General features: G+C 37.1%; 1 protein-coding gene and 1 long non-coding RNA gene across 2 annotated transcripts in view; both read left to right on the forward strand.

The window, feature by feature from the left end:
- The first annotated feature begins 6,134 nt into the window (after positions 1-6,134).
- On the forward strand, positions 6,135-7,827 carry LOC123516317 (KS1 protein-like). The gene is made up of 2 exons (XM_045275595.1): positions 6,135-6,412; positions 7,463-7,827. Exons 1-2 carry the CDS (start codon positions 6,283-6,285, stop codon positions 7,585-7,587), a joined length of 255 nt encoding a protein of 84 aa, XP_045131530.1. The 5' UTR covers positions 6,135-6,282; the 3' UTR covers positions 7,588-7,827.
- A 1,248-nt stretch (positions 7,828-9,075) lies between these two features.
- The window catches only part of LOC123516319, a 6,544-nt gene continuing 3,119 nt past the window's right edge, over positions 9,076-12,500 (forward strand). The window contains exon 1 of the long non-coding RNA XR_006678162.1: positions 9,076-11,575. This is a non-coding gene — a long non-coding RNA (uncharacterized LOC123516319). The remainder of the gene's footprint in view (positions 11,576-12,500) is intronic.

Here is a 12,500-nt window from a genome sequence, read left to right on the forward strand (position 1 = left end):
TTAACAGATGTTTAAGAATCTTCTTATTGAGGATAGATTAAAGAACTTTAAAAACCAAGAGAATAAAGCTATAGAGCGGTAGTTTGAGAGATTAGAACTGTCACCCTTTTTTTTAGGATCAGGCTGAATGAAGGCAAACTTCCAGCATGAAGGAAATGTGAAAGTCAACAAACAAAATTGGAAGAGTTTGGTTATACGCAAGGTGCAAGCACGGAGGCACAGTTTTTGAGAACAAACAGGAGGAACACCATCATGGCCATAAGCCTTTTGATTCCATCCTATCTAATAAAACTGTGTGAGTGGAACTCCCCGAAACATGCGAAGAGTGCCCAATACAAGGACGGATAAGGCCCTTGTACAATTAGCAGTGGAAGGGGGCGAGAAAACTGGCGGAGACGTCATATATATATATATATATATATATATATATATATATATATATATATATATATATATATATATATATATATATATATATATATATATATATATATTTTTTTTTTTTTTTTTTTTATCATCTCCTGAAGCTGATTTGTGAATTTATTTAACAATACATCTAATGATATCATCCGTAATAAAAAAAAAATACTGTGCATCTTATATTTGCCTTATATAACTTCTTAGTTCACACTTGACACATCACTTAACGTTATATAAATTACAGAGGAAAGTGTGTCACTACTTGCTTGCTAAATAATTATCAGGATTAATCAGAACATTATGGCATTGTGGCTTGGACATTCTAGGGTCATCTAACTAGTTACCAAATGCGATGCGATAGTCTTATCTGGAATTCGTTCCCTGATTTAAATCGACTACCTATAAGATGATTATGATAATACTTGAACATCCAGCTAAGACACGTGCAAAGTAGATTTGAATGTTGGTAGGTGAAGTAACACACCGTGGCAGGAAATTCCACACTAAACTCTTACACTATACTCTTACATCACACTTCAGTACATGAAAACGTTTGAATCCGATTCAAGGAAAAACCATGAGCTGCTCGGTCACAATACCATTTAACCATTTGACGGATACAACACTGGTCTCAGATACATTGCACTTATAACACAATAAGAACAAATCCTTATTCCAGTGAGGATTATGTAAACAACACTATACATAGCTTAGTATGATCATATATCAATCTTGTCAACATATTAAATGCCAATTAGAAACTGTGTGAGTGAACAAAAAATTACACTTCTCCACACGTTCTTCGATGCGACGGCTAAGCGTTGCATCATTTTGGCTGCTTGGTGGAGCTGCCTTCGATGGACGAAGTTCACCTGCACTGGAGCGGAAAGCGACTGTCCTCCCAGTATACTCATACTCCTTGCCTACACACACCCGCGTTGTCCAGCCCGGCGTACCGATGTACGTGAAAAAATTCAATGAAATGCCGTTTTCTAACGAGCTCTATGCTGCGTCATGTATCACCGACGTCATTGTATGCGCGATGGTATAAGTAGCTACGCCATGGTATAAGTAGGCTACGCCAGGTATTCTCAATGGGCGGAATCTTATTCTGAGCATTGTCACTGTGATGTTCCTCCTGAAAAGGCAATTCAGCTAGACAGCACGAATTACACATGTATTTACACTGTCTTTCTTGCCATGTGATGTGTTTCAGGTTACCTGGCAAGAAAGACAGTGTAAATACATGTGTAATTCGTGCTGTCTAGCTGAATTGCCTTTTCAGGAGGAACATCACAGTGACAATGCTCAGGTAAATGTAGAAATATGCAATGATTTAAACGAAGGTAATGAACATCCTGACATCACTACACCATCCAAATCTGACAGCAAAATTTACGAACCATTTAATAACAAAGGGTTACACATAATACATATAAACAGCCGCTCACTCATGAATAAATTGGAGGAAGTTAGATTATTGGCACTTAAAACTAATGCGGCAGTAATGTGCATTTCAGAAACTTGGCTTGACGATTCAGTTACCAACAATGAAATAGAAATTAGTGGATACCAGGTAATAAGAAAAGATAGAAATAGGAATGGAGGAGGAGTGTGTATGTATATAAAATCATGTTTAACCTTCAACCAGAGGAATGATATAGACACTGATGGACTTGAAGTTATTTGGTGTGAAGTACTTTTGCCAAAGACAAGACCTATTATTGTTGGTTGTTGCTACAGACCTCCGCAGCAAAATAATTTCTTAGATTTGCTAGAAGAAAATGTTACAAAATTTTCCCAAGAGGATGAAGTGATAATTCAGGGTGATATGAATATATGTTTTCTTAAGAGAATAGGGCAACTGTACAAAAGGTATGTAAACTTCATGAAAATGTTTGGTATGGAACAACTAATAAGTGAGGTGACCAGGGAAACTGGTAAATCATCAGCTATTTTAGACCATATAATATGTAGTAAACCTGAAAAATTAGTCAACAGGAGTACTGCCAATAGGAATTAGTGATCACTATGTAATATACTGTACTAGAAAGACAGTGAAGGCATGTATAAATAGTCATAAGAGTATCAAGATCAGATCAATGAAAACATATGATGCACAGATATTCAATGAGGAATTAGGGAGCCAAATCTGGAACAATGTTTATGAGGCAGAAACAGTCGATGAAGCATGGAACAATTTTAAAACATTTTAATTAAAGTAATTGACAAGGTAGCTCCGGTAAAAGAAATTAGAATTAAACAAAGAACCGAACCATGGATAACTCCGCAAGTGCTAGACATGATTAAAGAAAGAGATAGACTTTTAGGTGAATATAAAAAGGATAAAAACAGCAAAGATAAATATGACAAATTCTGCAAATCAAGAAACAAACTACAACAAAATATAAGAAAGATAAAATCTACATATATCTCCGATAAAATACAAGAAAACTATAACAATAGCAAGAAATTATGGCAACGGCTCAAAAATTTAGGTTATTCTGGAAAATCAAAAGAAGATACAAAAACAGTGCTTAAAATTGAGGAAGAACTATGTTTTGACGGAAAGAAAATAGCATCATACTTTAACAAATTCTTTACAACCATAGCATCAAAGTTGGTTAGTAAATTGCCATATGCGGATAGGATTTTCACTACGGACTCTTATAATTTCAAAAACTACTACAGATCCAAAGGACTTATAGAAAATAAGTTCAAACTTACTGGGACAACTGAAGATTATGTATTCAATTTACTAAAGAAACTAGAAATAAATAAAAGTACCGGTTTAGACTGTATACCAGCGAGGTATATAAAAGATGGAGCACCAATACTAAAAGGTCCAATAACTCACATTATCAATAAGTCAATATATACAAATGAAGTGCCACAAGGATTCAAAGAAGCTAGAGTAAAACCACTGTACAAAAAGAGTAACAGGCAAGAAGTAAGTAACTACAGACCAGTCAGTATCCTTAATATAATATCTAAAGTACTAGAAAGAACTATATATGATCAGTTATCGAATTACCTAAAAGAAAACAATATCATTTATGAATTTCAATCAGGTTTTAGAGACAGTCATTCCACAGATACATGTCTGACTCATTTACTAGACTTACTAAAAACTAATATGTCAAAAGGGATGTATACGGGCTTAGCTCTCCTGGATCTGCAAAAAGCATTTGATACTGTTGACCACCATATCTTGTGTGAAAAATTAAAAGCAATGGGTGTAGAGTCAGTGGAATGGTTTTACTCTTATCTAAGTGGAAGAAGCCAAATCGTGAAAATTGATGAACATTGCTCGGAAACCAGAAATATATCCTGTGGGGTACCACAAGGGAGCATTTTAGGTCCACTACTGTTCCTGTGTTATGTAAATGACATGAAAATCAGTGTCTCATGTAAACTGTTGCTATATGCAGATGACAGCATTTTGATTGTTCCACACAAGGATGTAGATATTATTAAAAATAGACTAAGTAAAGAACTGGAATCATGTAACACCTGGATGATAAATAACAAGCTGTCTCTGCATTTAGGAAAAACGGAAATTATGTTAGTGGGATCAAAAACAAAACTAAAAAATGTAGATGATTTTAATATAACATGTCTGGGTCAGGAATTAAATGGTGTAAAATCAGTAAAATACTTAGGAGTTCTTTTGGATCAGTATGTCTCAGGAGAGCTAAACTGTACACAGATTATCAAGAGGATAAATGCAAGGTTAAAATTCATGTACAGACAAGCAAAGGACCTTGATAAGAAAATTAAGAAAACCTTATGTAGCGCCCTAATTCAACCTCATTTTGATTATGCATGCTCCTCTTGGTACTCTGGACTGACAAGTAGATCTAAGAAACAACTACAAATATGTCAAAACAAGATTATTAGATTTATTTTAGGTTTAGACCCCAGATCTCATATAGGACAAGCGGAGAGAAAACAAGTAAATATGCTTAGTGTTAAGAATAGGGTAAAAGAATTAAAATTAAGCCACGCACACAATATTCATAACAACAGAGGACCAACATATCTTGCAGAACACTTCCAAAGGAAAACAGATACCCATACAATTAGGACAAGAAATAATGATTTGAACTTTTGTATGTCAATCGCACAGGGTCCCTCAGCACATACATTCTATCACACAGCCATTAGAGACTGGAACTCATTACCAAAAAACCTACAAATCATAATATATATATATATATATATATATATATATATATATATATATATATATATATATATATATATATATATATATATATATATATATATATATATATATATATATATATATATATATATATATATATATATATATATATATATATATATATATATATATATATATAGAGAGAGAGAGAGAGAGAGAGAGAGAGAGAGAGAGAGAGAGAGAGAGAGAGAGAGAGAGAGAGAGAGAGAGAGAGAGAGAGAGAGAGAGAGACAGACAGACAGACAGACATACAGACAGCCAGAGAGAGAGAGAGAGAGAGAGAGAGAGAGGCAGACAGGCAGACAGGCAGAGACAGACAGATAGATAGATAGATAGATAGATAGATAGATAGATAGATAGATAGATAGATAGACAGACAGACAGACAGACAGAGAGAGAGAGAGAGAGAGAGAGAGAGAGAGAGAGAGAGAGAGAGAGATTATACATTAGTATATGGTGCTAATAGAATGCATTCCTCGTTTTCTTTTTTATCCTCCCACACAGAAAACACTCACCTCTCCCTCTAAACTTCTCGCTGACGTGATCTCCGCGCATGGGGTTGGAGGGATTGAGAATACCTGGCGTAGTCTACTTATACCATGGTATACGCCCTTTCTAAACACGGCGAGAAAAATAGCACAGCACAATCTAAATAAGATCTCGTCAATGTCAATTATAATTTTTAATATTCATTAATTTCAGATCTGTGATCATCGTACAAAGCACATTATTTGTGGAAACAACATTGGAGACGTCACTAAGTGACCATTCACTTGCGAGTCAGTCGTGATAACAGTTTATAGATAGATAGCTCTCTCTCTCTCTCTCTCTCTCTCTCTTGAATTACAGTATAGTAGTTGCGCGATGGTGTTTTTTTTTTATTATTATAAAGGCTTAATATAGCCGGCCCATCTCATAACTGACCGAGGTATGATACTGTGGTATCATCATTGCCAACGGCACTCCAACCTTACTGACCTTGGCAGGTAGCCAGGGAGAGCGGTTAGTGGTGTTTGCATTTTATGACAGAAACTTTACTCTCTGTCTTGCCATGCTTGAGGTCAAGGGTAAAGTCAACCGCATTTGAAACCCTGGAAAGAAGATGGATAACATCACAACGCAATGAATGGGATTTCCCTCCCTTTCAGTTACTTTGGGATCATGCCAATGGTCAATATCAAGCAGTGGAAATGTTCAAGTAACACACATGACTATGGAATGAACAGTAATATTTTGAAGGTTCGACAATTTAAAATCACAACCAAATGAAGGAAGAACCTACAAGCAATTTCCTGCTGCGTTCTTCAATAAAAAAAATAAATAAAAACTCATACAGTAAGCACGTATGTAGCTGAACACATTCTGGCGGTGTCTGGCATTTGATGGAACAAAGAAATACCAATGGGAAGATATACGTACATATAATAATATAACCCCACGACTACGTATTTATTGTTCAGTATTATGTGTGGTAATAATGTGTTTCGGATAGGTTTCCACAAAATTTCATCGTTGAGAAATAAATATCTTGTCTAAAAAAAAATTACAACTAAATTTCCAGTGAAGTTCACGTAGCATATCAGTGAGGGTCTGAGGGAGACAGTCTGGTACCCGCCGCCACTCCTGCAGCAGCGATGAGTGACATCGATTGTGGAGATTGTGACTGTGGCGACAGCGCGGATTGTGATGACTGTGGCGACTGTGATTGCGACTGTTGTGATGGTGGCCATTTCTGCTGCTGGTTCTGCGTGAGCGACACGGGAGGTGGGTGATATACTGTACAAACATTTCGCTTGACTTGAGGACGCTAGGTGCTCCCAGACCTTGCTGATTTTTTTACATTAAGGGGTTTTCTATAATTACTGAGAAAAATATAATGCGTTCTAGGAAAGTAATATGATCACTTCATCCAACTGACAGCAACATAACATCGGTGTTGGACAGATAACCAATGTTCAATGTCCAAGATGGGGCTGGAATTCGTACTTATGAGGGTCGATTCTGGTGCTGGTGGCGAAATACCACCCAATTCTGAGAAACCTATATCGTAGATGCCGGATGGCAGTCATCACCTCTGTGATATTATATCTTTATATAGGATAGCTACCTATCTATCTATCTATCTATCTATTACCATTAACTCAAGCAAGGAACCACTCAATATATTACTCTGTGTTTCTACTCGTATGTGCACTTATTTGATAAACATGTAAATTACTTGTCTCATTTTCATGTATATAACCAGAATCTTTATTGCATTTAATGTAATATAGAGCTGCATAGGTATTTGGGTCTCTTCTGACTTCTTTTAATGAAGTAGAGAACGATCATCACTCCGTTTTCTTTGAAGAAGGTACTGGTATAGTAGTGGCAACGTCGCACCCAAGAGGAGCCACACCTTGTGGGTAGCTACGGATGAGTTCTAGTATAGCAACAGATGAGCAGCAAATTATCACAAACCTGCACTGCTTCTTCTCAGACGTCCCTCATTCAATGATTTCAGTTATTACCAAAAACAATCTATATTTTGTAATTGGGAAAAGCTGTAATAAATTTTTTTATGTATCTACAAAGAGTTTTAAAGTTGGTAAAATATTACCAACAGCTTAATAGAAACATTGGCCTGAGATTAAACGGCCAATCAGGATGTATTCAAACTATTACCAGTTTCCATTTTTCATATTACCTTTTTTTATTTCCTTTCGTTAGTGAAGGAGATTTTTCAAACAGGACATGCCATTCGTTTCAGTGCCATTCCACAACGTAAAGATTAAGCAAATGTAACGAGTCACAAGTCAAATACTTTATTTTCAGATATAATTGATGATGATCGGAGAAACAAGAAGAAGAAAGTAGAGAAAGAAACTGACCAAGAGGAGGTGGTCACCAGCCAGCCAGGGGCCACACCTTTGTCAAACACCGACGGTGATTCTTCTTGAGGAACGCCACGCCTTGATCCTCATCTGTCCCATGTCAAGTTTTCTTTGTTATTTTTCTAGCGTCTCACCTCCAGAACCTTCGGTCAAACAATAATGGAGATAATCATATGTGTTTGTATTCGTAACATAATATGAGTGAAGAAATTATCTGACAGCTTTCATTGTATTATTAAATTGTATTTTTCTATTGTCATATTGCATGTTATTCATAACAGTTTATCCAAATCTATCAGATCTGAACTTTGTTTTCTTTAAGTAACATGAAACGAGTTTCGTGTGTGTGTGTTTCACTGTTTGTTTGATCTGCTGCAGTCTCTGACGAGACAGCCAGACGTTACCCTACGGAACGAACTCAGAGCTTATTATTTCCGATCTTCTCATAGGCCTGAGACCAGGCACACACCACACACCGGGACAACAAGGTCACAACTCCTCGATTTACATCCCGTACCTACTCACTGCTAGATGAAAAGGGGCTACACGTGAAAGGAGACACCCAAATATCTCCACCCGGCCGGGGAATCTGGCTTGTGAAGCCAGCGCTCTAACCACTGAGTTACCGGGCGTAACAATGTGTGTGTGTGTGTGTGTGTGTGTGTGTGTGTGTGTGTGTGTGTGTGTGTGTGTGTTTCACTGTTTGATCTGCTGCAGTCTCTGACGAGACAGCCAGATGTTACCCTACGGAACGAGCTCAGAGCTCATTATTTCCGATCTTCGAATAGGCCTGAGATCAGGCACACACCACACACCGGGACAACAAGGTCACAACTCCTCGATTTACATCCCGTACCTACTCACTGCTAGGTGAACAGGGGCTACACGTGAAAGGAGACACACCCAAATATTTCTACCCGGCTGGGGAATCGAACCCCGGTCCTCTGGCTTGTGAAGCCAGCGTTCTAACCACTGAGGTACCGGGCGTGTGTGTGTGTGTGTGTGTGTGTGTGTGTGTGAGAGAGAGAGAGAGAGAGAGAGAGAGAGAGAGAGAGAGAGAGAGAGAGAGAGAGAGAGAGAGAGAGAGAGAGAGAGAGAGAGAGAGTACACCAAGATGCACAGAAGTAAGGTCTCCTCAGGCCCGGTGTAGCAGGAAAAATTTTCCTCCTAACTGTAACTCCCCCATCTCCCCCCTTCCCACGGAATGCAGCCTCGCTGTACAAGGCTGTCTTCTTTCTCTCACCGCTCTTCTGTTCAACTAGCTATTGCAAGAGTTAACCAGTACTCTCAATCTCTCATATCTTTCTCTGGTAAACTTCTTGCCTGTCTCTATATTTTCAACTTCCTATGACTTGACTTCATTTAAGAGAGAGGTTTCAAGACAGTTATTCCTGTCCTTTGGCAAATTCTATCGGCTCTGTGAGGAAACTGGAGACTGAGTGCTTTTTGTTGCCCTTTGTCAGTTCTCCCCTCTTACATAAAAAAAATATATATATATATATATATATATATATATATATATATATATATATATATATATATATATATATTCTGTTTCTTTAAAAGAACTCATGTCATTAAGTTCGATTACCTCTTAAAATTTTGTCATAACCGGCCCTCTGCAGGCTACCACATAGAGCTGCTTACCTTTAATACTCCGTTATTGTACCTAAGTCCTGCAAGGTCCAGGGCTAATAGATTCTTCCGTGGGATACTCACAAACGCAGCTCAAAACTAACTATATTTATTGTATAGCACATAAGCAAGCGCAATAACTAGACACAAAAGCAATATTAAAACATCAAAATAATCTTCCTTACTGTACTCTATACTCAACTCCAATTACAGCTTCCTTACTTCCTCAGTTACTCATATCATGACATTTAGCACACGAACAAGTTACCCATATAACACCTGTAACATCATAACATTACGTACTATACCACTAATTCAGTGATCACTACATGCAAAGGACCACAAAAATAACTTAAAATAATACAGTTTACATCACGAGACCACAAAGCACCCATGAAAATTTTCTAAGTATTACTTACGTATAAGACAAGGCAGAGGACTATCAAAGGTTTCATGGCAACTAAGTGGGCCTTTTTTTGCTCTTTCTGTTGCCCTTGGGCAACTTTCCCCTATTACATATAAAAGAAAAAAAATTGCAGTATGACTAATTGATTGACTAATCAAAAATGTTAAGTATCGCAACATCGTGGTCATAAGGTTCTGCAGTGTATCATCTGCATCAAAGGCAAATGTATACCAGAGTTTGCATGGAGTTGTGTGAAATCTAACAACATAAGAAAATAACAAAGTTGTTGCTAGAAGCCTACACGTGGCATCCCCAGTACGAAACTTACCTACCTATTCGCTATTTTCTCTATCGTCCCCATCTACAAATTTGTCTAATCTTATTTTAAACTTCCTTAATGACTCAGCAACAACAACCTGATTATTGAGTCAATCACTCATTTACTACTCTATTTGAGAGTTAATTTCATCCCATCTCTTTTTCTAGGTTTAACAATCTTGAATTCTTTATTTCTTGCTATATATTGATTGCTGATCTTGGAATCTTGCTTACGTCACCTTTGTTGTCTTCTTTGTCCCACATATGTTTTTCATGTCATTTGTTACCAGAAACCCTGTAGCACAAGTTTACCTATCACAGTATCTTAAACTCCTTTCCTTCAGGAAAGGAGTTTAAGATACTGTGGTAGGTTAACTTGTGGAAACTCTTCTTTATTGTTTTTTTGTTTTTGTTTTTCATTTTTAGGCAATCAATTATTTTTTGTCTTTAGTCTGTCTTCTTCACACAAACGAACAAATGAAAGGATGAAAAAAACATAAAACAAAAGGCATTCACGAGACTTCAAGTGACGCCATACACTTCCACAATAACAAGCACTGTAGAAATTATGAATACTGAGATACTTTCACCGTTGGCTTCTTGCATCGGTGATTTTTTTAAGCGTCAAACTACATGTACCAGAGATGAGAGAGAGAGAGAGAGAGAGAGAGAGAGAGAGAGAGAGAGAGAGAGAGAGAGAGAGAGAGAGAGAGAGAGAGAGAGAGAGAGAGAGAGAGAGAGAGAGAGAGAGAGAGAGAGAGAGAGAGAGAGAGAGAGAGAGAGAGAGAGAGAGAACCTTGGCCGGAAATGAGTGAGGCATACACCAACATACAAGTGTATCTTGAGAGCAATTAAAATGTACACCAAAGCGTATTAGTCTTATCTACAGAGACAAAACATTAACAGAGGCAGGAATTCCCCAATCTTATGTTTGATACTCGTACCTGTATATCACCGGTATGGACCTTACCCCATAGTCTCTCTCTCTCTCTCTCTCTCTCTCTCTCTCTCTCTTTGTTGTTTGTTCCTTCAAATGACCGGAAGTAAAGATATTAATATTTCAAAACAGGTTGTTGTTTTTTTCACGTAACCCAATCTACTAATATATACCTATCAGACTCCTCTTTTTTGTTCAAGGTATGATGATAATGTTTATCTCTTATCACCTTCTAATAGCATTGAGGCGACAGCATTTGACTTTTTTGTGTTTCCTTTACTGATAACAAAATAGAATTACTGAAGTGTTTGGCATTAAGAAATATTAAAGAGAAGAAAGAGCTTATGGCACCATACGGTATGTATATTTGTTTAGAAAACGAGACGAATAGAACAGAATCCATCTTTTATATCTAAACTATTCCTGATCCAACTTAAGTTATTTTTCTGAAGTGGAATTTTACCGTGTTATTGGACGTGACTTTCATCACAAAGAAGACATGGCAACTCATTTTGTCCAATCCCCGGCTGGGAGTCGCTGCACGATTGGATACTTATAAGCCTGTTTTTTCAACTTTGTCGCAGTCACACGTGGCACAGAGATGGGTGACATCCTTGATACTGACTGTGGCAACTGTTGTTGTTGTAACTGTGACAGCAACTGTTGCTGCTGCTGCTGCGATTGTAACATTGAATGTTGTAATGGTTTCTTCATTGGTTATGAGAGTGATATTTGCTGTGTCTGCGACGAGGCAAAAGGTGAGTGACGTCAGGGGGTGTTTTAGGCTCATCCACTTCCTGCACACACACACACACACACACACACACACACACACACACACACACACACACACACACACATCTCTTTCTCCATCCATCTATCTATATATCTATCTATTTATCTATCTATCTATCTATCTATCTATCTATCTATCTATCTATCTATATATATATATATATATATATATATATATATATATATATATATATATATATATATATATATATATATATATATATATATTTATTTATTTATTTATATACCTATATATGATTCTGGGCTTGTTCCTCCCTCTCTTCCTCCTTCTGATATTTCATGCATTCTATCAAAGTTCTGCATAATGATGTTTTCCATACCATCGCTGAGCTAAACCCTCGGAAGAATTATGGACCTGATGGGATTCCATCTATTTTTCTCAAAAACTGTGCTTCTGTGCTTGCAAGATTGCATACATTAAGCCTGTCCTAAAAAAAAGGTAACCGTTCTAATTCCTCAAACTACCGTACTATAGCTTTAATTTCTTGCTTGTTTAAAGTTTTTAATCTATCCTCAACAGGAAGATTCTCAAACATGTCACTTCACAATCTTCTCTCTGATCGACAATATGGTTTCCGTCAAGGTCGATCTACTAGTGATCTATCTGGCTTTCCTTACTGAGTCTTGGTCACGCTCTTTTAGAGATTTCGGTGAAACTTTTGATGTTACATTAGACATATCAAAAGCTTTTGACAGAGTATGGCACAAAGCTTCGATTTCAAAATTGCCCTCCTACGGTTTCTATCCTTCTCTCTGCAACTTTGTTTCAAGTTTTCTTTCCAACCGTTCTTTTACAGCCGTGGTAGACGGTCTCTTTTCTTTTGAATCTATTAACAGTGGTGTTCCTCAGGGTTCTGTCCTGTCACC

This window comes from Portunus trituberculatus, chromosome 40 (genome assembly GCF_017591435.1).
Source record: "Portunus trituberculatus isolate SZX2019 chromosome 40, ASM1759143v1, whole genome shotgun sequence".
Classification (NCBI taxonomy): Eukaryota; Metazoa; Arthropoda; class Malacostraca; order Decapoda; family Portunidae; genus Portunus; species Portunus trituberculatus.

Coding starts and splice junctions, on each gene's coding strand:
- LOC123516317 (XM_045275595.1), top strand. CDS start 6,283: ATGAGTGACATCGATTGTGGAGATTGTGACTGTGGCGACAGCGCGGAT. Junction 6,413..7,462: donor CTGCGTGAGCGACACGGGAG/GTGGGTGATATA, acceptor CTTTATTTTCAG/ATATAATTGATGATGATCGG.